General features: G+C 33.2%; 2 protein-coding genes across 11 annotated transcripts in view; one reads left to right on the top strand and one right to left on the bottom strand.

Moving 5' to 3' along the window:
• The window catches only part of LOC119075351 (protein furry), a 98,119-nt gene that overhangs the window by 48,621 nt on the left and 22,010 nt on the right, over positions 1 to 27,488 (top strand). The window lies entirely within an intron of this gene.
• LOC119076931 (thyrotropin-releasing hormone receptor) lies at positions 337 to 20,244 on the bottom strand. 2 transcript variants are annotated; one of them, XM_037183966.1, is made up of 7 exons: positions 19,459 to 20,244; positions 11,929 to 12,071; positions 7,598 to 7,698; positions 7,413 to 7,534; positions 7,227 to 7,333; positions 4,594 to 4,664; positions 337 to 1,825 (listed from the first exon to the last, which is right to left on the bottom strand). In XM_037183966.1, the coding sequence occupies exons 1-7, from the start codon at positions 20,056 to 20,058 to the stop codon at positions 1,722 to 1,724; spliced, it is 1,248 nt and encodes a 415-aa protein (XP_037039861.1). In that variant the 5' UTR covers positions 20,059 to 20,244; the 3' UTR covers positions 337 to 1,721. The 2 variants fall into 2 exon arrangements, with proteins under 2 accessions (XP_037039861.1, XP_037039869.1); XM_037183974.1 differs by having other exon boundaries at positions 4,601 to 4,664.

Raw genomic sequence — 27,488 nt, 5'->3', positions numbered from 1 at the left:
ACTCGTTTATTATGTGTTATTACATTGTCAATGGCATTTATTGGACGTCGTTCTGATATCAATCTGTGTCTGACCTGCCAAATTAACTGGAATTACGAACTATTGTTTAATTTACTCTTATTCAACACTACAGTACTACGTGACAGAAAATATGTGTAGCAATTACAATTATTTTTAAAATGTAACATTAAAATTTCAATTGACTTTCAATGGTTCCTTCCCCGTTTTTTTTTTGCCACTCGTTTTCTTTCTATCAATTTTGTTCTTTGCTTATTTCAACAAATCGAAATACATTTTAAATAATGCCCTGCAATAATGTCAATCCAACAGATTTATTTTTTTCCCGTTTGTCTCTTGAGCCGGTTGAAGTTGCTGAGAGTTATCGAATTGTTTTTTTGTTGGAAAACAAAAACAGCATCCCATCAAAGATACAAAATTATTTCTTCTGAATTGTTTGATATTTGAATATATGTTTCTGAGCCTTTTTGTATACCGAAAACTTTTCCGTCCTTCACCTTTCCCAACTTTTGAGATGGATTTGTCTGTACATGCATGTATGCTATAATGTCTATATTGAACGAAAACTGCTGAATATCGGTATCATAGGTCAACAGGTTGTATACTCTCATTTATTTCCAATTCATTGCTATAACAGTGAAACAATCACTATACGACACTGATACTTCAATTTATTTCTCACTATATTGATGATTCTGTGTGCAATACGAACCTCGTCGATTCGTCCAACTGAATTATTTTTATGTTTGTCTGATGATGACTATTGACATTTTATATTCTTGTGGAAAATATGACATGGAAATCAACATTATTTTATGTATATTCAAATCGAATCAAATACAGAATTTCATAAAGTTTTCTACTATGTTTCGAACAGAGCGTTCGTAAGTTTTACTTCAAAATTTATTTGAATAATAATTCCTTCCACATCTGTGAAATTTCATCGTTTTCTACGTTCATTAGTTAGTGGCTTATTCAGAAACTTACATCTGTGAAATTTCACCGTTTTCCCCTTTGATTCGTTAGACCGTTATTCACAAAACTTCAGACCTATTCGACTATAAGTATTTGAAAATTTGCAAACGATTTGCAAAACACATAGTCGACAATAAAACGTTCGATACACGACCAACTAACTCGATTATGCATTCCATTCGCAAGCTATGCACAATAAAATAAGGTCTATGATCAAAAAATTGGATACTCTCTGGACGATGAAGTAGCTTCAGATGAAATCAAATTGCTGAACTCGATACTTTTTATTGATACATTTTGAGATCGAAAAATGTTATTGTATCAGATAGAAACGAAATGATATGCGATGGATATAAACTCTGTTGCAGACTTTTAATGTTGTGATATATAAATAACCAAACATAAACCATTGATTCAACCGTCACAATGCATTCGTTTTGTGCGATGTTATATTGCAATGAACTCCTATCTTTAATTCGATGTTTCTTTTTTTATAATTTTAAATGAAATACAAACGTCCCATTTTATTATTACGCTATAAAATAATATTTGGAAACATATAAAAGCTGTGATGCGACCGACGGGTGACTGCCTTTAAACTCAGATAAAGTGGTTGCAGAAAATCGTCCGATTCCAATATATTTGCTGTTAACAAACATACACCTTTTTGAACCACGGCTACTTTATAACACAATCAATAGTCCTTCATCGTCATCCACGTCTGGTTTTCATTTCATCGGATGTAACTCGTGCACTTCGTTCCACGATCCGTTTCTAGTGACCGTTCGTCGGCGAGATGCGTTCGATCCGGTGCTTCGTATGTATTCTGAAACTATTGATAATGGGATTCAGCTTTTTTTTATATATAGAACGTGGTTTTGCGGAATATATTGGATTTTCACTCATTAAAAGTGTGATAAACCGAAGACAGGGTTATAGTATGATATATCTCGAAAGTGTACGATTGGGTATGATGACATACATTTTACTGAATCGATTTAATGTAATTTTGTTTGTATCATGTATGGGTGGATTCGAATAAATGGAAAACAACATTAAGCTCGTGCAGAAAATCTAATTTATATTCATGTGATGTGATGCACACGCTCTTGCTCAGAGTTATATTTTTCTAGAAAATTATTAAGGTAAAAGTTTTCGTTCCACTCGAAACACTTTTTATGCTTCCCTCATGTGTATGGTGATTACTTTTTTGTGTGTGTTTAAAATAAAGCGTGGAGCATTGTAAAATTAAATTCTATTCAACGTTTCGGTTTTTACGCTAATTTATGCGGTTTAGAAAAAAAAAACAAAAAAAAATTATTTACATTTAGATCTAATCTACACAACATGGATACACTCAGGAAAGTAATAATATATTGATGCGAAATAAAACAAATTTGTACGTAATGGAAAAGGTGTATATGGGATGCGAAGGTGAAAGGAAAATAATAAACGCAATGTGGAAAATGTTCGGTCAAATGCTTATCCTAATCGTTTCGCTTTGTTGCTTTATTAATTTAAAACATGTTCTTTGCAATTAGAGTTCGTGATGTTAATTGTTGGTCATTTGTATTTACGTGGTCACTTATTTATACAGAGTTACCCCCTTTTCCAGCAAAGCTTTGTATAATTTTCCCTCCACATGAACAACTCAAAATCGTTGCATATATTACATTTTTTGTAGGTGTACGAATTTCCCGGAGCTATAATTGCATAGAAGAGTCGCACCAAATGTTTAAGGTATACCAAAAAAAAAACTTGAACAACGTTGCCGTCTTTTTGCTAACGAACTCCCGTCTCGACCAGAATAATGAACTCAATTTATCACTTCTCTTACATGTTTCTCATACATATGGACGATGTAGATACCTGTTTCTTGTCTAGTTTCTAGTCTCTTGTCTACTGATTTTTCTTTTGAATTGCTAATTGTAATCTGCTGAGCAAACAGTTCATACTGTGTATGAATAATTATTGCTGATCTCGTCTTCTTCGCTGGTGAGGTCCTTTTAAACTTAATTACATTGTCTACGTTTACACTAGATTATGTCTGCAATTAACTATTATTTACCATACATTCTAGGCATGAACTTAAATTGAATATATTTTCGCGATAAAACATAACAGAAATGAATATCGTAATTCTATCAATATACCGTATTATCAAACCCATTTTGTTTGCGTTGAATGATTCAATTAAATTTTTGTTTGCTCAAACGAGTTTTCAATGTAACGCGACCAGAAATATAAAATTTCTAACCAAACAATCCATAAAGAACCAGAACATTTCTTTTTAAAGCGATATCCAATGTTTGCGGTGTGAACTACACCACCGCCACCACTACCAATTGATTTGTTAGTGGCTTAGTGTAAATATTACCTTGACTTTGAGATAATTGATAGCGATATTGAGTAATTGAGTTCGATTGATTGTGAAATTGTATAATTTATGGATGGATGGTTGTCACTGAAATTGATTCTAAATACAAGAAAACGGCACTAATTGTGAAACCAATTGAGTTAAAACCGAAAAGAAATTGTAATTTGTCATCAATTTGTATTTGTAGCCGATCATAATCTAACTCAAATGTATTAATTGGCGAATGACTGTCGGTCTGAAGATTTATTACGCTAATTTGCACATTATGTTAATGAATGGTTTGCACAAAGCACACCGACTATTTACCATTATAAATTTAACTTCTATTTCAAAACTTTCGGTAGCCATATCATTTTAATGAGATTTTTACACACATACACACACAACTTGTGGCAATAGAAAGTTGTGTTGCGAAATATGATGGATATCAAAGTCTTAAGCTTACAGAATTAAGAAGATACAGATTCCTTACGTTCTTTTAATAAATTTCATTAAACACACCTCATCCCACGCCAATCAATCATAACAGGTTTTCGGTACAACTTCATGGTATACACAGCACACATTTTCAACATTATTTTACCAACAGTTTTCGTAAATTTCTGTATATTTATTGTGTTGTACCGTTTGTTGTATTTTTCTCTTACAAGAACTCATTGGATACAATGTTAATCATTAATTTTCTACAGAAGCAAGAGCTTTATATTTTGTCTCGTGCGGTTTTCGGGTGACAAATTAATGACTCCTTCGGTAGAGAAATAAAATAAATAAAAATGAGTATAGGACAAGTGTTTTCTACGATGGGTTCATGGGCTGGGCTTGATGAAGAACTTTAAGTAAATTAGGTTATTCTGCTTGAAAGAGGATCCAAATAGCGTGAAAGAACTTGAAAATTGGCTGAAAATTGCTTTGAAATTGACATTTTCAAGCAAGACCCATTTTGTAATTTTCTTGATTTTCCCTAACATGTGTTTCCCCCATTAAAACACATTTTCCACCATTATATTTTCATTGTGGCTCCATTTCACACCTCTATGGTGTTTGTAGAGTTAAAATTTAAATTAGCTTTCTAAGTGGAAAAATTATCACATTTTCTTCTATGTTTTCGTGTTGACAATTTCGAACAGATAAGGCTTCTAGTTTAAAAACCATTTAATATCCGTGAAAAACTACCTAAAATACATGCTTTATGTCGACAACATAAATATTTTAAATTTTGATACCTGTTACCTGCGTCACACCCTCTTGCTGTCTCTGCGTCGTTGATTTCCTGAACATGCTTAGAATTGCTTTTCTGCAAATAAATTGAAAGTGAATGATTAACGAAATGTAAGCAATTGTAAAGCGAAGGGGGCATAATATATTCTCAGTTTGAGTTCATTTTATCGGAATTTAATGTTCAGTTCAATAATTAACGGAATTAGCAAAGTTTAATTTATGAGAGACAGTTCAGATAATAAGACTTTATTCACTATGTAAACTGTTGAAGCTGCACAACAGACACGTTCGCTCGTACTCCTATTTTTACACGCCAATTTTGATAGACCATAGATTCTATAGAGTCAAGTGCACCAAAATCGAGTCTTATTATCTATATAAAAATGTCTGATTCATAAAAACATCCCAATAATCAAGTTAATTCATTAAAATAAGTGTTGCATATGTTAGCCATCATATTCGTTAAACTTTCTCATTCATCCTTACACATATTTCTGGTCTACAGAATTGAAAACAAGCGCTGTCGAACGATCCAGACAAACTTATTTATTTCCCATAAATTTTCGATATTTCGGCATAAAAGTTTTATCGTCGGCTTCATCAATGTTATGATTATGCTTTTAGCGAAAAGGTTCCTGAGTTCTGCTTAATTAGTTTTTTTTGGCATTTGTGCGAGTAATTGAATGATAATTTGGATTGAATGGATCTATTTTGTTAAAATGTTACGGTACGCTGGTGAGACGACGACGATGACATTAACGGTAAATTGATTATAGTTATACTTCGCAAATGTTTCATGTAAACAAATTATTATTGTGTTTCAATGGCCTGATAATAAGAACTTAGAAATTTAAAGTATGTTAATGTGAGTTATAGAACGATGGAATGAACCTTTGTTTTAATGCGAGCGAAATCGATGTCGATAATCACACAACAAGCGATTTCCTCAAAAACATTTTTTGCTTTTCTCTCACACATCTCCCGTTTAGCCTGTCTTATTCCGACGGGGGATAACAAATCAAACGGAAATGGTAAAAACAATATGACTCTACATAATTTCAAATGGTTAGAGCATCCCCGGCAAGGTGAAGGTCGTGGGTTCGGGTCACACTCGTGCACCAATTTTTCATTTCAAGTTACATGTCCATTAGCACACTCCTCATCATCTTAAGACAGTCATAAACCTACATTGACATACGCCCTCATATGTACTGTAAAAGTCCGTTGCTAAAGCGATAAAAATACCGAAACATTCTAAAAAAAATACAAAAATCGGAATAAGACAGACTAAACGAGAGAAGAGTGAGAATAACGTCTTAAATTTGCATATTATAGATTTTAAATAAAATTTTTATGGAATTTGTGATATTTGTGACAAATAAAAGCGTGTAATCATCAGCGGAAGTTTTTTGAAAGGTTTCAACAACAGAAGTTCATTTCGTTAAGTTATGGTGGTACATGAAAGTATCGTAATTTTTTTCGTGAGCTTTTATTAATGATTGTTATGGAATAATTTGCGTGTTCAATACATAATTACCAAGGATTCATATATTTCGAGCATTAATAAAACTTCAAGATTCTCGTATCTCTGGAATAGTAGAGACTCTTAGGCCCCTTTCATAGATAGTTCTGAAAAATTAGTTACAATCAAATGATTATAGCTCTCGGTGAGTTACTCTGGAAGACTTAGAGCACTCGATGATTTATCAAATCAAATTTCGGGCAGAACTCATGAAATATCTGCTAAGAATATTTTTGTTGTGAGAACGGTTGCAGACAGAGGCATCCTCACCGATTCAACAACGTAGCATACCGCTACGTAATACTATCGACATTAGTTCAAAAAGAAAAATCATGTTCATAGCAAAAAAAAACTTTCCCAATTTAATCTTTTAAGTTACGAAAGTGCATATTAGATAAATACTTCAAATACTTTTAAGCTCACAAGAATTCATTTTTCAAACCATCTCTCCACCAATATTTTATATTTTTAGTTAAAATAATATCGGAGTTACAAACTTTTAAATCTTTAAAGTACTTTTCGTACATGCTCTATTTTAGGAATAAGCAGACATCTGCAATCTTGAAGGATTGTGTATTCACATGTTCCGTAATACATCGCATAATCGGCATAAAGCAATGAAACATAATAAACGAAAATTTCAAGTTAAATACAAAGTTTCTACCACCTTTGACCCCTTCCATATTTATCTTTAGTATCTTTAGCATCGTATATCCACAGAACCAGCAATTGTTCTGTAACATTAAATTCAAGACTTCCCATTTTCGTTGTCCAATGTTGAAACGTTAAGAGTTCAACAAAGTTTTGTTTCATCGAATCACAAAAAAAAAAATATTCTTCTTGATTCTGAAGGAAGACTCGAAATACTAAGAAAATGTTTGTTAAAGCAAACAATTGAAAAGTTTCAAAACCATTCGTGGTCTTACATGAAAAGCCCTTGGTGTTGTATTTGATGAGACTTTACTCTTCAAATTTAATTTTCTTTTCCAACATTTGAAAGACGTTAAAACACTTTGTGGGAGACTATTAATGAACGAGATAGGAACACTTTACCAAGATAATGGTAACGATTAGGTGTAGTTTCAATGTGCTGCGATTGTTATTTTATTTACTCACCTAAAGTTTTGGCCGCTCACACAGTATAATATAAAATTTATGCCAAAGTTCGTTAAGTATGGTATGTAAGCAAAGTATTGCAGAACGATGAATGGTTTAGAGTCTTTCTGTTTGTAAAAATAAAATAAGAAGAAAACATTGAATTATGGTATTTGAGTCCCTTTAGACAGACATCCTATCTCTTACCTCTAGAAATACCAACATTCTCGCCACATAGCTCGGCAAATTGAGACAAACAAATACCGACGAAATTATCAACAGCATTTTTGTCACTTTCATCTGCGAAGAATTGGTAATTTTCTGTCGAACTGCAACAAAATCGTACATTAATAAGTTCCAGATGCATATAACACTATCCATTCAATTTTTACCTGTTTTTGGACACGATTGTTTCGTGCTATGATTTCCATTCGGGTGGGTGCATTTTTGAATCGAAGGATGCAATTTATTTTCACGTATGCTGGTTGTTTTTCTGTAAATAATAGAAAAAAATTAATTAAATCCAACAACATATTTACCCAAGTCGTCGGTTCATAATATCAACATAATTTAAAAAAAATAATAATAAAAATTCGTGGAAATATTCCGATGAAATAAATTCGAATTATTTAAATTTGAGTAATTATAATTCGAAACGAACTGGATATGGGGAGCCTGTTTTTATAAATATTTTCTTAAAATGTATCTATTTTCTCAAAATAAAGTGGAAGCATTATAATTTGATCGATTCTATTCATTTTTAAATAATTGTAGTTTTTCAAAAAATCATTTCGAAAACATTACAGTATAAAAGCTTACACATGCGCATTAGAGCTGTTTACTCGCGGTATACCTGCGGGTAATCCGTTCAAATGCACGTGTCTAAGCTTTTATACTGTAATGTTTTCGAAATGATTTCTTCGAAAACTACAATTATTTAAAAATGAATTGAATGAGTAGAATCGATCAAATTATAATGCTCCGACTTTATGTTGAATTTTTCAAAGAGCATTTTCAAGTAATTTTTAGGAAACCAAGAAAATGTAAGAAAATTCAAGAAAATATTTTCTCAAGACCTATTTCGATTTTGACTTAGTTACAGTAAGACCTTTGTTATGGAATGACTAATGATACATAAATGGAAAACTGCAGGAATAATTGTATATTTGTCGTTTTTGCTATTCTTGACTAACCGCATCATACTAAGCATCACAAATTGTTATCAAAATGTTTATTATCATTCCCTTTCTGACAAAGACTGAGGGAAAGTGTTATTATCTGTTCAAGCTCAGTTTATTTTCAGACTTGACAGCGTATGGATCTAAATTTTAAAAGCTTCCTTAATACATTATAATTCCACCTATTATACTGGCTATTATAACAGTACCACTTTCACCTGACTAATAAGATGATAATGCATTTACTGAACTTACCTAATATGCAAATTGATCATCATTGTTAATGCTTTACGTAATTTAATAGTCATTCGTACCGAATTGTTTAGTAGATGTAGAACAATAGTGTTTCATTAAAGTCAAATTTTCAGTTCATATTTCATTCGAAATATATCTTATTTCACATTCACTGGCCTGGATGTACATCTTTGATAATCTGTCTTTTGACGATATATTAATCTTTGTATGGTAGAATATAAGTACATGCTCGACTAGAGGAACAGGCAAATTTATATACGAAATTATTTGAAGTCTGGAAAGACTTGCTTGATTTTGTAGACATTTTCATTTTGTACATAAGCATGTAACGTTGAGATTCACTTGAACGTGATTTAATTTCATTCAATTTCAACAAAAATTGTTTACCGAAAACATTTTTTATTGAAACAATGCCAAAGATATGACTTACAATTTGAACGTGTTGCATAAATGTGAACGGATAAAATGAAACACGCATTATCTTAGTTTAGGTATTTTTCACTTTTGCATTTATTTCTGAAAATCATAATTCCAACAGCCCAACTGAATCAAAATAAAAACATAGCTAACGCCGACCCGTACGAAACACCTATTCGTATCAAAAGCCTTTAATGTGAAACTCTTCATTTCTCTTACTTCATTTTCTTCTCTGCTGAAAAACTATTCTCCCTTTAAAATCACTTACATTATCCACTCTTTGCCTTGTTATCATATACAACTAAATTGCCGGAGGCAATATAGACAGCCCCGTACGAAGACAAATTTCATAAATTCCTATTTAAACAGCTATATACCTATATTTACCTATATTTCACTATAAATAAACATTTCACAGATAAATATATGCTATTATATAGCTCTATATGCCTGTATATAGCTCAATATAGCTGTATATAGGTATATATAGATGTCCATATATGGAATCCCTGAAACCCCTCACACTTAACACATTATTTCCATGTTAACAGAAACTATCTAAGTACAAATTTTCCCACTTTATATCGTTTTACTAAAATCCAATATGGCCGCCGGCAGCCATTTTGTTAGGAGACCGGAAATAGTACCGACGCTTTACATTCGTTAATACCTTTCAAACAAAAAAAAAATCATGAAATTCGGTCAAAATGTACTCGAGATATTGTCAAAATACACCACGTTCACTGTACTTCCGAGTAGCCAGATAAGAGCTCACTCCAAGAGACCTAGCTCACGCTCCGGAGAACATAATTTCATAAATTTTTTTTTCCCTGATTGGTACGGTCAATACCTATCTAATAAAGCTAAAACAGACGAAATATGTTCAAATGTGGCCGACCTACAAGCAAAAACTGCTTGCCGCCCTGTGCCTGTTCCACACCAAGGGGTCTAACTCACGAGTCGGTCATCCGATTTCCATAAACTTTTTTTTTGTCGATCGGTATTGTAAATACCTTTTATTTGACGTATCACTTACAAGTTTAACGTTTAAATGTCCGGAGATATCGTCGAAAAACCGTAAAGCACTTATTGGGCCACAGCTCGGGAGGGGTCGATCCAAAATCACTCATCTTCGAACTTAGCCTGTCTTTTGACATTACCAAACGGGAAAAAAAAGAATTTTCAAAATCGGATGCGTTTTACTCAAGTTATCGTGCAGACAGACAGACGGACAGACGGACATTTTTTTTCGCGGATTTGGCATCTCTAGACAACCACAATAGGTTTCCCCTTACTCAGGGAGTCCAATTCGACGTGTTACAAACGTATGCGTAAACCTATAAGACCCCAGTACTTCGTACGGGTCTAAAAATAGAATGGGCAAAGTACTCTGCTTTTGTAAAAGTAGGAATATTAAAGAGAGATATTTGTAACATTATTTGCTTCCACTCTACCAGGTGAACATTTTTAGTTCACAATAATGCTATTACGCCTTAGACGAGTACATCACTTTCCACCTGACAATAATCTTTTTTGCATGCTCATTGTAAACCAATACTATAAGTAAGTCGATTTATATTACAGTAGATGCTTGCATATATTTTGAGATGATTTCATGATATTATGGAAAAGAACTTGTGCTCGTAACAGCTATGCTACCTATATGAAAAGTCAATATTCATTGAAATGAATCTAGCAGAGCAGATTTGAAAACGAAATTCTCGTTGTGTACAATAGATCGAAAAATAATTTCGTAGTTGTCAAACGTAGATGGAGCGGAAATATTTATTGATGTAAGCAAGCATCAATAAATATTTCCGTGCCATGTTCTATGTCATTTCCTATCCCTCAATCAAATACGATATGTCAATAAGTTGCATCTCTACATACACATCTCGTAACTTGAGGCACTTTACACGGTAAATATTTCATATCGACATAAATTTTCGTTTGCATTCAATTTTCGTCAACGGATGTTTTCACTAACATTAAATTAAGCCTAATTTCAAACAGACCACATACTCGGATTTTATTGAGTTCACATAAATGTACCGGTCACCCAATTATTGGTTTTCATTGTCTTTGCTGCAAAGTGCATATTGCATACACTCCATCGTACACTTGTTCAATTGTATGGTTTTAGTTGAAATTGAGTATATAAAGTGGTCGCTTTTTCTTTGAAAAACGTTTCCGATGTGCATTTTACAACAACGGCTTTTCAATTCCAAGCTTTTGAAATAATAAATTATTCTGAAAGGTGTTTCGTTTGTTATGTTTGATTCTTCATCTGTGTGGTTTTTATCAAGAATTTTACATTTCTTTTCTATCGTAGATAGGGAAAAAAAATGTGAGACATTCGGTTATAACTACAAATGTGTCTCGAAATCGTATTATTCTTTTATTTCTATTGAATACATCGGCTCCAACATTCAAAGTCGAGCAGACGATTTGTATTTAAACTTTTCAAAAGAAAGTTTGAATAGATTGGAAATAGAAAGTTTTTTCCGAGAATATTTTGCTAGGTTAAATTGAAAATATATTTAGGGGATGAGAAACAGGTATCATGTTTGGCGAAACGAATAAAGAAATCGAAGTAGATCACTGTTTGTCGTCCGAAATATTCAAAAATTCGATATCCTTTTCTATCCAACAAGATACGTTGCGAACTATTTTCTAAAATTTGATGAGTTTACTTTTCGGTCAAAAATTTAAACTTGAATTCTCTACGTACCGATTATTCAAAAACCAAATGGAAAATAAATAATTCAAAGGTTAAATGAAAGCATCTACTTCGACATTCCAAAACTTTTCATCATTAATTCGTTGCCTTTGGAAAAGAGAGGCGTTTATGAACGGACCTATTGATACTTTACCTTTTGTGTGTTGTCATTGTTCTTCTTACTCCAGCGACGCGCCACACGGTATAGCCCGTAAATGTGTTTAAAATGATTATGGACGTCAAAGGAATAACGAATACTACAGCTGTATCCACATAATTGAAAATTTTCATGTCATCCTGAAATCGAAAGAAAGGAACGTAATGTTAAAATAATTATCTTATTTGATAAATTGCTATTACAGTTCGAATCATTGTTCTGATTTAAATAAATTGAACTTTGTGTTGAACTTGCCAAATAAAGCTTTGCCAAAGTAAATATTTTCATTCATAAAGTTATCGCATGAAAAGTGTGATTCTTAATATGCGTGACGCAGAGAATTTATTATTATTATTCTACGTTCATGGGTTGTAATTTTCAGAATGATATTGTTTTGAATGGGGAAAGAAGGTTGAACGACAAAGCAAAATATTGTAGTTCTATGTAGGCGGTTAACTGATGTTTGTGATGTCCTTTAGTACAAAATGTCTTTTCATTGAAGAATATGCCAACGCTCAAGTGTCTCGTCATCAATGTTTATTTCCGCCACATTATTACCACGTGTCTTCCATATCTTTTTACAAATAGATTGTATTAAATACACGAACCGAGAAGACTCGCAATGGCGTAAGATATGGCCCATTACACCAACATATTGAACAATTTCATATTTCCTTTATGTGAAGGTAAAAGTAGCTTGGAACAAATTGCGGTTCTAGACCTACGCAATTTTATTGTGCAAAATATGCCATTGATGTGTTCAATACTTTCCATTAAACGGATATTGAATTCGACGGGCTTTTGTTTCACATTCATGTTTTAGTTGTACTCACTGATGTTGTGAATGATTGGTCAATGAAATTTCATTTAGTTTTATATTGTCCCTTCCAATATCGTCCAATCCAATGTGCCGCCCTGGCCCTCAACCTACCTCGCTTGTTTATTTGTCTGTTTCAGTGAAACAGTGTTTCACGCTAAGAGTAATTATACCTAGAGAGTAAATTTCGAACAAAATTACGTAAAATATGTGGTCCCAACATCAAATACGAAATTCTTATTGGTATGTGTGTTTGCCCTCTTAATTAAGATGGCAAATTGAATTATCTTATACAAACTGATGTTGGGACCATATTTCGTCGTACAAATTTCCTCTCTAGGTATAATTACTCTAAGGTTTCACAACCTGCGCCATCCTTACGAAGTTAACGACCGGAACATCTTTGCGTAACATTTCGTAAAAGCATAAATGCTTTAGCACAAATGACTTGGATAAAATTGAAGTGGACGATATTGGACTGAATGATGTTGGACTAGACCATACTGATATTCAGAAAAATGTTATTGGATCGACAATAATATTGCACTCAATCATATATTATGGACGATATTGAAATGATTGATGTTCGAATAAATAATGACAGACCAGTTGAATACGAGTATGGAGTGGATTGGATAATATTAGACAGGAAGATTATTTAGACTGGTGACAGTAACAGTGTTGGACTGGATGAAAATGAATAGAATGAAATTGGACTTCGGCGGAAAGGGACACAGTGAATGACTTTAGGTTACGAATTTTGCCATCCACCATTGCTTTATTTTCCGTATGAAGAATGTATCTGCAAAAAACTGTGGATGGTTTCACTCGCGTGTGGAAATTTTGTTTTCTTCCCGGTATCCGAGTAAAATTTCCCGGTATCTAAAATCGTAAATTTCATTTTTCGCCACATATTTTTCGCGATTTTTTCGATTTCCCGGTATCTAAAGAATTTTTCTGAAAACTTCCCGGTATCCAGGATACCGCGGATAGCGTGAATTTCCACACGCGGTTTCACTTACTTATATGATTTATTGACTAGAAAGTTTTAATTTTATTCAATACAATAGTGCACGAGTGCATTTTCATATGCTTCTTCAAACCTGCTTTCGTTTTATGCTTCTCAGAACAGCAATCACATACAAGCCAGAAATGTATCTCATATACGGCCTAGCAGGCCTCCCATTTGATGTTGTAGAATGTATCGACAGGTGTCGCATCAAATTTCCTTTAGTAGAAAAACGTTTTAAGCTTTAGAATGCAGGATGTTGTGAATTTCTTTAAACATTCGTTACATTCAAACAGTCTTTCTTTACGTTCATGCACGTTCTTCATGTGTTTCAATCGACAACTTCTCGTTTTTGATTGATATGGACATTCCTTGCAGGCAAATGGTCGCTCTCCCGTATGGACCCGAAAATGAGTCTTTAGCCTTTCATTGGTAAAACATTTATACGAACAAATCGTACATTTCAAACGTTTCTCATTTTTCATATGTACGCCCATGTGCAGCCCGATATCACGCTTCGTTGCACACCTAGACGAACAAATGTCACAGTGAAATGGCTTGGTGTCAGTGTGGGTCATCAAGTGTCTCTTCAAAGACTCGCCATATTTGTATTTTTTTGGACATTCAGTGCAAGCAAAACGTTGTTCTGTTGTATGAACACGAAGATGATTGTTTAGATTGGATCTGGAACTAAATTGACGTGAACATTGCATATAAATGCTTTACTTTCCTTGTGCACGCGTATATGAGCTTATAGACCTACATCAGTCCAACATTTAAAGTCACATTCTTTACATTTAAAGGGTCTACTGTCTGAATGCTTACTATACTACTACTATACTACTACTATACTATACTACTGTGCCACTTTAGCCCATTGCTTGACTTAAAGATCTTCGGACATTTCATGCAAGCGAATCGTTCACGAACAGCATGGACGGACGAAATATGCTTTTGAAGGTGTTCATGTGATTTGAATTTTTTGGGACATTGATCGCAGTCGATGGCTTTTAGGCTGATATGGGCAAACCTATGATGTCTTAAATGCGACCTTTTCCTGAATTTTTTTGAACAGTCCGTACAATTGAATGGTTTCCATACCTTGTGAACAAGAATATGTTTCTTAAGCGTGTCAAGTGAAAAGAATTTTTTCCTGCAATGGTCGCAGTCAAACGGACTGCTATCGGCGTGAACCATCATATGGTGCTTTAGTTTTTTCATTGCTTTGAATGGATGTTCCCAGCATTCAAAGTCTCTGTCAACATGTGTCGCTTTAGGATGAGACCCGTTTTGAACGTTTTCGAGCATTCCTTGCAATCGTGTGTTCTGATAATGTTTTCATTTACAATCGATGGTAGCATCCATCCCTTCGATTCGATGAGTTCGGTGTCTTCGATGGTTATTTCAGATTTGTTGATTTCCTCCGTTCTGCAAATAATTGTTCTGCTTGGCATTTGGGGCTCATCAATGAGATCGTCTTCAAATGGATCTTCACATTTCACTTTAACTTCTATCAGCTCTGTATTCATGATTTTAGCCATTTCGCAATGTAAAACCATCAGCACAGGCACTTGAGTCGTCGACTTAATTTGTACTTGTGTCAATTATTGTTGTGTAACAAAGACTGGCTCAGATTAAGTTAGTTTCTTCAAGATCACTTCACTATAATGTCACTATTGCATAATATGTGTTAATGTTAACTGTCATTCCCATTTCAAGTAGTGCTTCACTCGGTTCACTCTTGGCTTTTTGACATTATTTATATTTTCTTCTTAACTGGCGCGGCGGGTAATTTCGAACAATGAAAGTGTAAAACAGATATGGTCTATTGTCCGCCCGGAGGACATAAAAATTTGGTACTTAAACGCACTCATTTTCATATTATTTTGACATAAAATGTGAGTGCGTTTAAGACGAATTTGGCGATCGACCATACCTGTTCTCTACTTTCATTGATTTCGAACGTTTAAAAATTGGTGGGAAGTGTTCACTGATCCTAAAAAATCATTATGATGTACAGACAAATGCTATCATTAAAATGTGATTTTTTTTAAAAAATATTTTATCTTAAAAATTTGTACCGAGCACACTATTTGAACGACCTCTTTGCGATACCATTAATGTTGTGAACGAATATCACTTAACGCCGGGTATTTTGCAAGTTTATTTCCAGTGAAATTTCGAACGATAACTTTTCGAGTATACCCCTTCCAATTTGCTTTTTGAATAACCTAAAAAGTTTTACCTTTTCAACATTAATTTAATTTAATGATATTAATTTGGAGAACAATTCGTTTTAAAGCTTTAAATTGAAGTCGACTATTATTAAAGTTCCACTGTAACGGTATATGTTATGGTATGAACAATAATAATGTTTCATATGGTAAATATAAACATTCCTCGAAAACATATTTGTTAAATCAAACGGAAAGGAATATTTCCTTTAAAGTGAAGCGACATTCACTACAACGATTCTCTATAATATTAAAATAATTTCCAACACCAACCCACATGTATTTCTATATTATTATTCTTCTTCTTTTTCAGGTAAGACCAATTTGGGAATTCTTTCGACAATTTTCAGTTCTTCTCTTGTACAGGTGAGTATTATGTGACTCCAAGTGTTAAATTGAACTGGGATGTCATTCTTATAATTTATATTTCGTTCGCGGGTGCGGGTGTGACCGACCATTTATGAAGGTATTTATTCACTCAAGTAAGTTCAAAACAATTTTTTTTTATTTTTTATCGATGGAGAACCTAATTACAAGACACTTTGTCTCGTATCATATGCCAAAAAAAGTTAAAACTTTTTTTATAAATCATTTTGAAAGTCACTAAAAACACGAAAATTCGAATAGAAATACAGTATGTCATCAAAAATTTTTGTATTTCGATTCGAATTTTCGTGTTTTCAGTGACTTTCAAAATGATTTATAAAAAAAAGTTGTAACTTTTTTTGGCATATGATACGAGACAAAGTGTCTTATAATTAGGTTCTTCATCGATAAAAAAAAATTGTTTGTAACTCAATTGAAGAGCACATAACACTACTTAAACACTGCGGTACTTTTGTGAAGCGGCTGGAAACAATCACATTAACTGTTTCGCATGCTAACTGTTGTAGATCAGACGATTGTGAATAATACCTTTCTCATGCAAGGCGATCCACTTCCCCAAAGCGTCGATTACACACTTTTTCCTACACAAACGTGCAGTAATTAAGGCTTTTTTTACAACAGCGTACGAAATGGTTTTTGTATTTTTGTATTGTATCTAAGTGATTTTTTCTTCGCTGAGATGTTCAATAAGTTTTTAATGATGATGACAGGAATGAAAGAAAAAAAATAGAAAAACGTTTACATAGGGAACAGTAAAATATTCCTTTAAATTGGTTCTCAATTCGTAGACTCACACAAACCATCTGAGGTGCAACAGTTATTCAGACAAAGTATTTTTCAAGCGCCAAATTTCTCTTCTGTGAAGTGTATCCCACTTTAATTATACTAAAAATGGCCGGAGGGTATGAATAAAACTTTGATACTTCAATAAGCGTAATTACGTTAAGGACATCTGTGTTCCTTTCATTGCACTCATTATTATTCAGTCTCTGTTGCTGGTTTTCCTCAATAAGCTTTGAGACAAGTTTGTGTATATTTAACGTTGTGTAACGTTTTAGTGAACTGAAGCAAGAAACCAAATGATTAGTTTTCATAGTTTTCATTTAAGGGTTTATATTGTTGTAAGTGCATCTATTATGGCATGGTTTTTGGTATTTCAACTCTACCAAGAAAAGATCAAAAGTTTAACTTGAATAACTTCATAACGTCTTAGCTTTACAATTCTCTTCAAATTAAAGTGTTCTTCTCATGTGACAAATACAGCTCCTGTGTTCGATTTATCATTAAGGAAAATACTTAATATGGAAGTCAGCACTAAAGCGAAAAAGTCAAAAATTCCCTGTGTATATACCATTCAGAAAGCCAGAAGGGTCATTGAATCCTATTACCTACGAAACGTTTCAATCTTTATTAGTTTGTGTAATTAATCGTCAATTCCTTTCAGATGACTGAAAAATTGGACAAGAAAGTCTCATTATTTGTGTATCAGTCAGTTTGAAGGGATTTTGCAGACACTTTCAAGCTAAGAATAGACGTAAATCGCATACACCTTTTTGCTAATAAACACTTATTATGTTAGACGTGGCATGTGAAACAAAACACAAAGTTGGTATTTAATCTTACCGTCTGCCTCGAGGGGTAATTCATTTAATTTTCGTTATTAGATTGAGGGAGCGCTTCAACAAAAATATTTTATGACAGCTAATCTAATTCTATTTGTTTTCATCTTATTTATGCGGTCGAATAAGAGGAATTATTAACCATGGTTTGGTTGAATTTCGTTCGAATCAGTAGTAGTACTCGTTTGTTTGAAAGAAAAGCTCTAAAATATTAATTTCTTCGGTGATTTATGATTCGATTTTTTCGGTTTTAACCAATAGTTATTTTCGTAAGCATAAGATTAAACGGATGGGAGATTTCTAGCACGAAATGACTATTGGAATCGAAGAACAATATTTCTCTTAAAGCACACTGGAAAAATGCGACGAAGTCGCGTTATTTTTTGGCTAGTTAGGGGGAAAAATTTCGTTCGAAACGTGTTGAGACAAAATTACACTAGGTGTACTAGAGTACTATTGTACGTTTGTATATTGATCAAAGTACATGTGATTTAAATTGAGTACGGTTTACTTCACTACCTCTTTCACATAATATAAGATTTTCGATTAAATTCTTTTTGATGAAATCTTCTCAGTAGAGAAGCTTCAAGAAAATGGTCGTATATTTGTACTATGTTGGCACTCGAATTATGTACTTTGATCTCTACATCATTAATAAATTTATCATTTTATATCACCGTTCTGCCTCCCCTCAATCTCCACATTGCGTTTTATGTTTATTTTCGTTTGTATGTGCCACGAAGCATTATGCTGTTTATTTATATGCATAGCTTGCGTACGCTCTTGAAAAATACTCCTGTTTCGTTTTGGTGAACAGAGCGCATTTGTTACGTTTTATTACGTCTTCAATAATTCCGTAAGTACACTGTTTCCGTACGTAATTCAATCAACGTACAAAAGAATGCGGGGAAAATTCTTCAAAAAATACTTTTTTCTCAATTTAACATCCTCGCTGCAATTTCGGGGCTGATTGTTTGTTTTATTAATTTGCTGTGCCGTCGTGAGCAACAAATTGATTTTAATATAAAAATACCGAAGGAAATTCATTCCAGTAGAATCTGTTTGGTAAGCATGTCTAGTCGTACGTTTTTAATCTATGAAAAGTTAGATCAGCCCACGACATTTGAAATTATTAAAGGGGGAAGACATACGATTTAGATGACTGATATTTTCCTTATATCTCGCCTCATACACTTGTTCAAACAAGACGCATCAATAAAACTACTGATCTCAGATTCACCTACAAAATCCCCGAAATAAATTGTCTACCTGAACCGAAGTGAATAAAGAGAGATTATAGCTGAAACATGAACATAAAGCTATGTCATTCAATACATAATCTTTGATCAAACACACGCTACACTATCTATATGTAAATTCATTGCTTGAACCAATTTAAATTAAAGCGAATTGCAGTAATAACTGTTCCAACAAAATTTTCCATATATTAAGTGTACTCACCTTATACTCGTCCATTAGACCGCATGTAGTAGAGTTCTCCGTGTACACCACATTTGAATAGACAATCATGGGAAAATTAATTACACTCCCAACCACTGTTAATCCGCACAAAACAATTTTCGCACGACGAACCGTACACATTGTTTGCCGTTTTAATGGATACAGTACGGCTATAAATCGTTCCACTGTAAAAGCTACCACATACCATACCGACAGAAAATTACTCAAGTAGCTCAAGTACGTAAAAAATTGGCAAAATATATTCTGATTATACAAGTTGTAATTATTGACAAAATTGAACCATTGACAAAATGATGTCAAAAGAAAACATGTATCACTGACACCGAGCGCAGCTAGATAGTAACTCGACGATAGTTTCCTCAATTTTGTTTTATAGAACACCATCACCGATAATATGTTGCCAATGCTTCCTCCCAGCACCAGCAATGGCAAATAGTAAAACATAACCGTATCTATTATTCTCTCCGACAGCGTCACCCATGTCTCATTGCTCGCTATTGATTGGTTCGTCGTCGTTTCATAGTTAAATGTAGTCAGCTCCGCTGGTGAATCCGTAATTTTTTCCACTGTTTCATTCATTGTTACTGTTTTCACAACACTTTCGGTTTACTAACATTACACTTTACCATTTAGATCTTTAATAACATTGTTCGATTGATATGATTAGTTCATGTATCGTATTATGCTTGCATCGATGATGTTTATTAATTAGATTTTAGAGCTTATTCTCTTAAGCTTATTGGATTGTCTGTTCAATGGAAGTAATGTGCACTAGTTTAACGTAATGGGTTCTTTAAATTGCTTGAAAATTGAGTAAGACTCTTACTGTTTCTAAAAGGTTAAATATTGTCTCTCCGAGCTCTTCGATTGTGCTTTGTGGGATCTCGGATAGAGATTGGTGTAATATTGTTAGATTTTACTAGATCAAAGTCAATTATGGGGACATACAGGTTTCAAATTATTTATAAGTTCATAAATATGCGCTTCTGAGATGTAAAATGTAGGACCAACTCCCGAAATCCCCCTAAATGTATACTTTTTGAGTTACAGCTATGTATGGCAACCTTCCAACAAAAAATTTATTTTTGAGTTCCATTCTTCATTTTGGTTCTATTGCCTTTATTTTGATACCAATCTATGTTTTGTACACACTAAGACTACCCTCGTTAGAGCACTTCTACCGCTCGAAAACAAAAGTCGTGCCTTTGCAAAATCTAATAATCTTAGACTAATCTACATCCGCAACCATACAATGGAGCCCGTGGGACTCTGTGTTTAATATGAATTATATTTATTCTTCGTCCATCGCGCTTCCTCCAAAAGTAATAATAAATAAAGAAAAAAAAATCATTGTTGTAGATATCTGCTATCCAAATACTTCCTATGCTTTTTACGAGACGGATTACTAAAAAAATCGTATAAATTATTTGGGATTTTAATATGTTAGTATGAAGAAAACAGAATAATACTTTTGATTCATAACAGATTCCTATTCCATTTCGTTCGAGTATTTGTTTTCTGGTTTTTCTGTTCCTAAAAAAAGTTTTTTCATATTTTTTGTGTTTATTGACTTTTTTTATTCATTTTATTTCTCCTATATATATATATAACGGGTCTATCTATTCTATTCTCAATGCCAATGGTGTCTGAAAAATTTCATTATAACTTTTGTTTTATTTGATCCTTGCTGTGTTGCTTTATGCGTGGGGTACGATACGTTTTGTTACCGTATAAATCTGAGCGTCCAAATTAAAATACTTACTCGTGGACATTTTTTCAAAAACATTTCGAACATAAATTTCTCAATTCAAATTTTTATTACAAAAAAATGTTTTGTCTTTTTTTTTGCACATCCCAAACCTGACGACCACATGTTATCACAATTTTCAATGCAATTTTATGTGTGTATCACTTCCTTCATTTCCCAACATCCCAACAATGCATAATACATTAATCCAACGGAGTAACGGAAAACAAAAAGTTGTGCTGCGAGTCCAATTTCCACCTATCCATATGTTTCGTTAAATATGTATTATAGCACGTGTTTCGAGTGAATTGAAATCGAAATATAGAACCTCACGTTTTGAAGAGTGATAAAATTTTATACAAAACTTTGCTCTATGTGAAAATTGATCTGTGTCACACTGAAAAGTGGAGAATAATTTTCAAGACATCTGCCAATTTTTAAAGTATTTTATCGTGTCGCAAAGAAATAAATATTAAATAAGTTTGATGTACTTTTTTTTGGTTTTTATTTTCTTTACAGTCGAGGAAATTTAGATTTCGGGTTTTCCAAAGGTATTAATCTTATTTAACCCACACTTTATCCCACAACAATGGAATCCACAAATTTAAATTTAGTTAACACAACGGTCACAATGACGGCGCTGCAGTCACGATTTCAAAATGTGATATAGGGTGGCTAATTAAATTTTGGTTTTAGCTACATTTTCTCAGGGTTTTTAATTATTATATTAGGCTTCTAAATTAAGAGTACCTTTATGCAATATAAACCGTTTGAGTTTGAAAAAAGATGTTTTGTATCAGTGAACGATATAGGAAAGCGTTCAGTACGTCTCAACATACAAAAGAACGTAAAATATAATTGTACATTTAGCCACCCTACGTCCATCATCGCTTCTATTGTCTTCAAAAACATATTGTGTGCTTGTCATGATATGTATCAGACGTTTGTTTATTGATGTGTCTCATCTAAAATGCTGGCCAGCAAAATTTTGATCATTAAATTCAACGGCAAAATTGATCTAAATGTTAAAATAATTGTGAATAATAGTGAAATTAATGTGGTTTTGTTTTCTCTTCATAAAGGAATTTGCATCAGTTCGATGTAAAGTGCGGAGCACCATTAGAAAAAAAACTTGTCGCTGAAGAATGATCAAAAAGTTGCTGGACGCAATAGCTTCAACTAATGCTTTGCAGGATATAGAATCAAAATTAGAGAAACACCAAGAGCCGTCCATTTGAAATCTTCATCATCATCATTTCAACTAAAGGTTTTTTTTAACGAAACGGAAGTTCGCTCGCAGATTCGGTTCGGAACATCTCATTCGTTTTCGCTAAAGCTCGTAGCCGTCATTAATCATGATTCCCATGAAGAATCGCCAAAAATAAAAAATTGGCAAGGGATGAAGAAACGCCGGCAAAAACATAGAATGATAAATTTGTCTTTGTTGCGTTTCTTCACACTTTGGCGATTCTTCGTGGTGATTAAACAAATCCTTTGAAATTTATCCTTTTACGAAATTTATCTAAAAGGCGTTATTTGTTCGAAGCTAGTGAATCTATCCTTTTATAAAAGTTACGAAATGCTGCCTGGTTCGATCCTAAGGAAACTCTTATTTTACGTCAGGTAACGGCATCTTGTTCGATCCCAGGGAATTCATACTTTAACGAAAGATCCCGAGGACACTATCATTTTACGAAAGATAATGTAGAGACATTTCAAAAACGTATTTTTACACTTTGGCGTTTCCTCACACTCTGGCGATTTTTCTCTGCTTCTCTTCACACTCTATCGATTTTTCTTGGCAATTCATCATTATGGTTGATTTGTTAAATCAACAAGAAAAATCGCCATAATGTGAAGAAAAACCAAGAAATATCGCCAAAGAGTAAAGAAACTCCAAGGATCATAGAGAATTGAAAATTTGTCTTTATGGCGTTTCTTCACACTTCTGAGACTTTTCTTGATGATTTAACAAATCAACTAAATATGATGAATTGTCAAGAAAAATCGCCAAAGTGTGAAGAAACTCCAAAATATGACAAATCGCCAAATAATACAATATTGTCGATTTGACTATAACTTTTATTTAGAAAAAGATTGTACGGGACAGTATGTACTGCATATCATATAATTCCTCTCTCTTGTGTTTATCTGTGTTCTACGAAGCCAAAATATAATTTCGGACTACAAGTAAACCGTCTCGACTGCCCAGTAGTTATTTTCCTAAGTTCCTAATGAGTGCAAAAAGGCTATTTCAACATTAGTTAGGAAAGCATAATTTTTATGTGAATGTTTCTGAGGTTTTCCATCTTAATATTTTCATGAAGTTACAAATAATCCACAGAAAATTTTATTACCCTAGAACGAGGTCGGAAATACATCAAATAAATCAAATAGAAAACCGACTTGGAAATTGTTATTTTGTCTAAAAGTTGATATTAAAATTCTTTGGAAATCGTAAATCGCATAATTGCATGAGCAGGCATCTCAGGATTATAAATCAGGAACTTTGAAGTTCGTCATATATTCATATTCTTATCTTATTCCTGACCAGATTCTGTTTTCATGATTGAGCTCAATCATGAGCGTCACTTATACAAAGAGTTGAATTTATTTCCTATGCCAAATTGTAATTTGGCGAAAAAGAATGTTCCGAATCTGCGAGCGAACTTCCGTTTCGTTAAAAAAAAACCTTTAGTTGAAATGATGATTGTGAAGATTTCAAATGGACGGCTCTTGGTGTTTCTCTAATTTTTATTCTATATCCTGCAAAGCATTAATTGTAGCTACTGCGTCCAGCAACTTTTTGATCATTCTTCAGCGACAAGTTTTTTTTTTCTAATGGTGTTCCGCACTTTACATCGAACTGATGCAAATTCCTTTATGAAGAGAAAACAAAACCACATTAATTTCACTATTATTCACAATTATTTTAACATTTAGATCAATTTTGCCGTTGAATTTAATGATCAAAATTTTGCTGGCCAGCATTTTAGATGAGACACATAAATAAACAAACGTCTGATACATATCATGACAAGCACACAATATGTTTTTGAAGACAATAGAAGCGATGATGGACGTAGGGTGGCTAAATGTACAATTATATTTTACGTTCTTTTGTATGTTGAGACGTACTGAACGCTTTCCTATATCGTTCACTGATACAAAACATCTTTTTTCAAACTCAAACGGTTTATATTGCATAAAGGTACTCTTAATTTAGAAGCCGGATGTAATAATTAAAAACCAAGAGAAAATGTAACCAAAACCAAAATTTAGTTTATCCACCCTATATCACATTTTGAAATCGTGACTGCAGCGCCGTCATTGCGACCGCTGAGTTAACTAAATTTAAATTTGTGGATTCCATTGTTGTGGGATAAAGTGTGGGTTAAATAAGATTAATACCTTTGGAAAACCCGAAAACTAAATTTCTTCGACTGTAGGAGTGCAAACATTAATTTTAGAAAAAAGGTACTATGGGTTATGATATTGACATTCGAGAATTTGATACTTAAGACAAGTATTTTACCTTTAGGCGATCAATTGGAGAGTAGATTTTTTGCCTTTGTCAAATGTCAGGATTTGGCACATTTCCAAGCTCCAGCGTCTTAAGTAAAAATGGCGAAACGGTTGTTAGTTGAGGACGTCCGATTTTTTTCTGATATTTTTTGCTATCTCCTCCCCAATATTTTACTACATTCATTTTAAACTTCATCACATATTCATGATATTAGGTATGCATTGATCCGATGAGAATCTATACTATGATAACGTTACATTCATAATTTGTTTACTATTCATTTCGAAGCGTCTCTACTCGTACAATTTTGTCACCATATTGTCATAAAATAGCAATTCATTAGTAAGTCTAAAGCAAGAGAAGAAGTGGAAAAATTACAAAAACTTTAACAATGTAAAGTTTTACAACTAATTATGTTGCATTGTTCTCTTACAAAAGACCAGTGTTGTGAGTGATTATTATTATTGACTTGGAGTTCATGCGTGTAATAAAAATATTGACAACAATATTTTGTAAGTTGTTTACCAGTTCTCATTGCTCCGCATAGAAAACTTTGCAAATGATTGTAAAAACAACCAATATCAATATTACGGGCACCGTAACTATAACTACATGACGACTCCCTTCCTTTCCAAGAAGCAATAACAATCGATAATGTATACTCGTCTTACGTGAAGCTATAAACCTTTTTATATTCCTAGAACGATAATCTCACATTTATACCCCTTGTACAAACCAAAACTGTTTATCTCTTCTCGGCACACTATTTTGTATCTACCTCTATCAAAATAGTATTTTTCGCTACGAAGTCCGTCATACTGTCAATTAAATTGATAATTGTCTTAAATGAGCACAAGTATTATCCGATGCAAAAGATATTGTAAAGGCACCCACCGCACGCCACAGAAAAATTGGAAGAATTTCTGTTTTTATCCGGATAAATTCTTCTTCTTTCTGAAGAATTATAACATTAGTCACAATGAAAATTTCATTCTTGAGTCAAACGATATTTTTATGAAATTTTGTGAATTTAATCTGTGGTCATCAAAATAATGGTTCAGCTGTAAATGCTTTCTTCGTATTGAAAATTTTCCAACTCAATTGTTTTCCTATTTGAAAATCGCCAGTCAGCTGGAACTTTTCAATAATGAGACTATGAATCATGAGTACACATATTATAAGACTCATCTACTTGACCTCTCACTGCGGGGTTAATTTATCGAAACGATTTATCGCTACAGGACTCCGTCTCTTTTATACATTTATTATACAGACTGATTTAAAGTATATGTTGTGCGGACAAAACTTTAATCTCCATCAATTTACCATTATAATCGCCATCAGTTACTTACAATCCACATAAATAAGAAATTAAATTGTGCGGACGGACTTTGTACCGACATTTTCATAAGTATGTTGTGATAGTCATTCCTTCTATACATCCTCCACTTATAGTGAGTTGAACTGAAGATTCAGACGACCTGAAACTATTCGCCCGGAAGCGTTTCGGTATCTCAAATATGTTCATGTTAGGGAATGTTGAACAAATATTGTATAAAGGGAAATCATATTAAATTGTTTATACCTGTAATTCATTGGATAGTTTAATAGTTATAGTTACGTTCGTGAAATTATTTAATGTACCCTGACCTCTTCTTCACATTTGTCGTAACAATTTAAACGTATGAGATATGAGTTATCTGTGATAAACATTTCCACACGGACTAACATTTTACTACCTTAAATTCAAGTATTATTTTGCCTGTTGAGAAACGTTGCCAGTTTTACAACTTGGACTTTGCTTCTAAGGTAGATTAAAGTCAATCTGAGTATGTCTACAAGAATGAAAAACGTAGATTTTTTTGCAGTAACTTGCAAGCTAATATTTTACTCTGAAAAGGAGGTTATTTCCCGAAATTTCAATGTAGGTACAGTACATGTATAATGCTCAGCACCACTCGTGAGAAAGATTTATATCCACAACTCGTTACATACATATAATAAAGCACTGTACCTAACTACACTGCAATACTTATGCTTATGATTTGAATTCTTTGGTATTCTGACACATATTTTATTTGGTGAATTGAAGGTACTCACAGATAGAAATATGAACCTAGATTTAAATCTTTTCAGGATTAACAGTACGCGACCGAATCTTTTGTGGAATTTAAATTTAATTCCCCATAAATTACTTTTTTTTCTATCGGGTAAAATTAAATTGTTTAGATGTGTCGACATCTTATCCGCATAAGGGTAAGAATAAGGATAAGGGTAATGAAGGAGACATTTTTTCATTTATCTGTAATAAGAAATGTTTAAATGTTATGTAGAAATTGTTTTTAATGTACCTGACGAGATATGAACCCGGGACCTAACTGCACACCAGCCAAGCATCTTCACACTGAGCCATTGCATTCTTAATTTCTGCGAAGTTTATTTCGAACCGTTGTTACAGAGAAATTAATCCCAGTGGGATTAAAATACGCGTTTTAATCTTGAACCGTCCCTAAGAAATCGAAAGTAATCCCACCCGGACCTAAAATTTTAGTCCCGAATTTTTATCTGTGTATTGTCGCCGTTAATAATTAATAGTCATTTTACCAAAACTTCAACAATATCTAATCATGTCGTTTCAATTTTCAACCCATTCTGGTCTTAATTCACAACGACTGAGACCTTAAAATTGAACGTAATTTCATATGAACAGCATGCAGTACTTCGAAAAGAATGTAA

The sequence above is a fragment of the Bradysia coprophila genome, chromosome III, assembly GCF_014529535.1.
Source record: "Bradysia coprophila strain Holo2 chromosome III, BU_Bcop_v1, whole genome shotgun sequence".
NCBI lineage: Eukaryota > Metazoa > Arthropoda > Insecta > Diptera > Sciaridae > Bradysia > Bradysia coprophila.
This window is presented reverse-complemented; position numbering and strand designations above follow the sequence as displayed.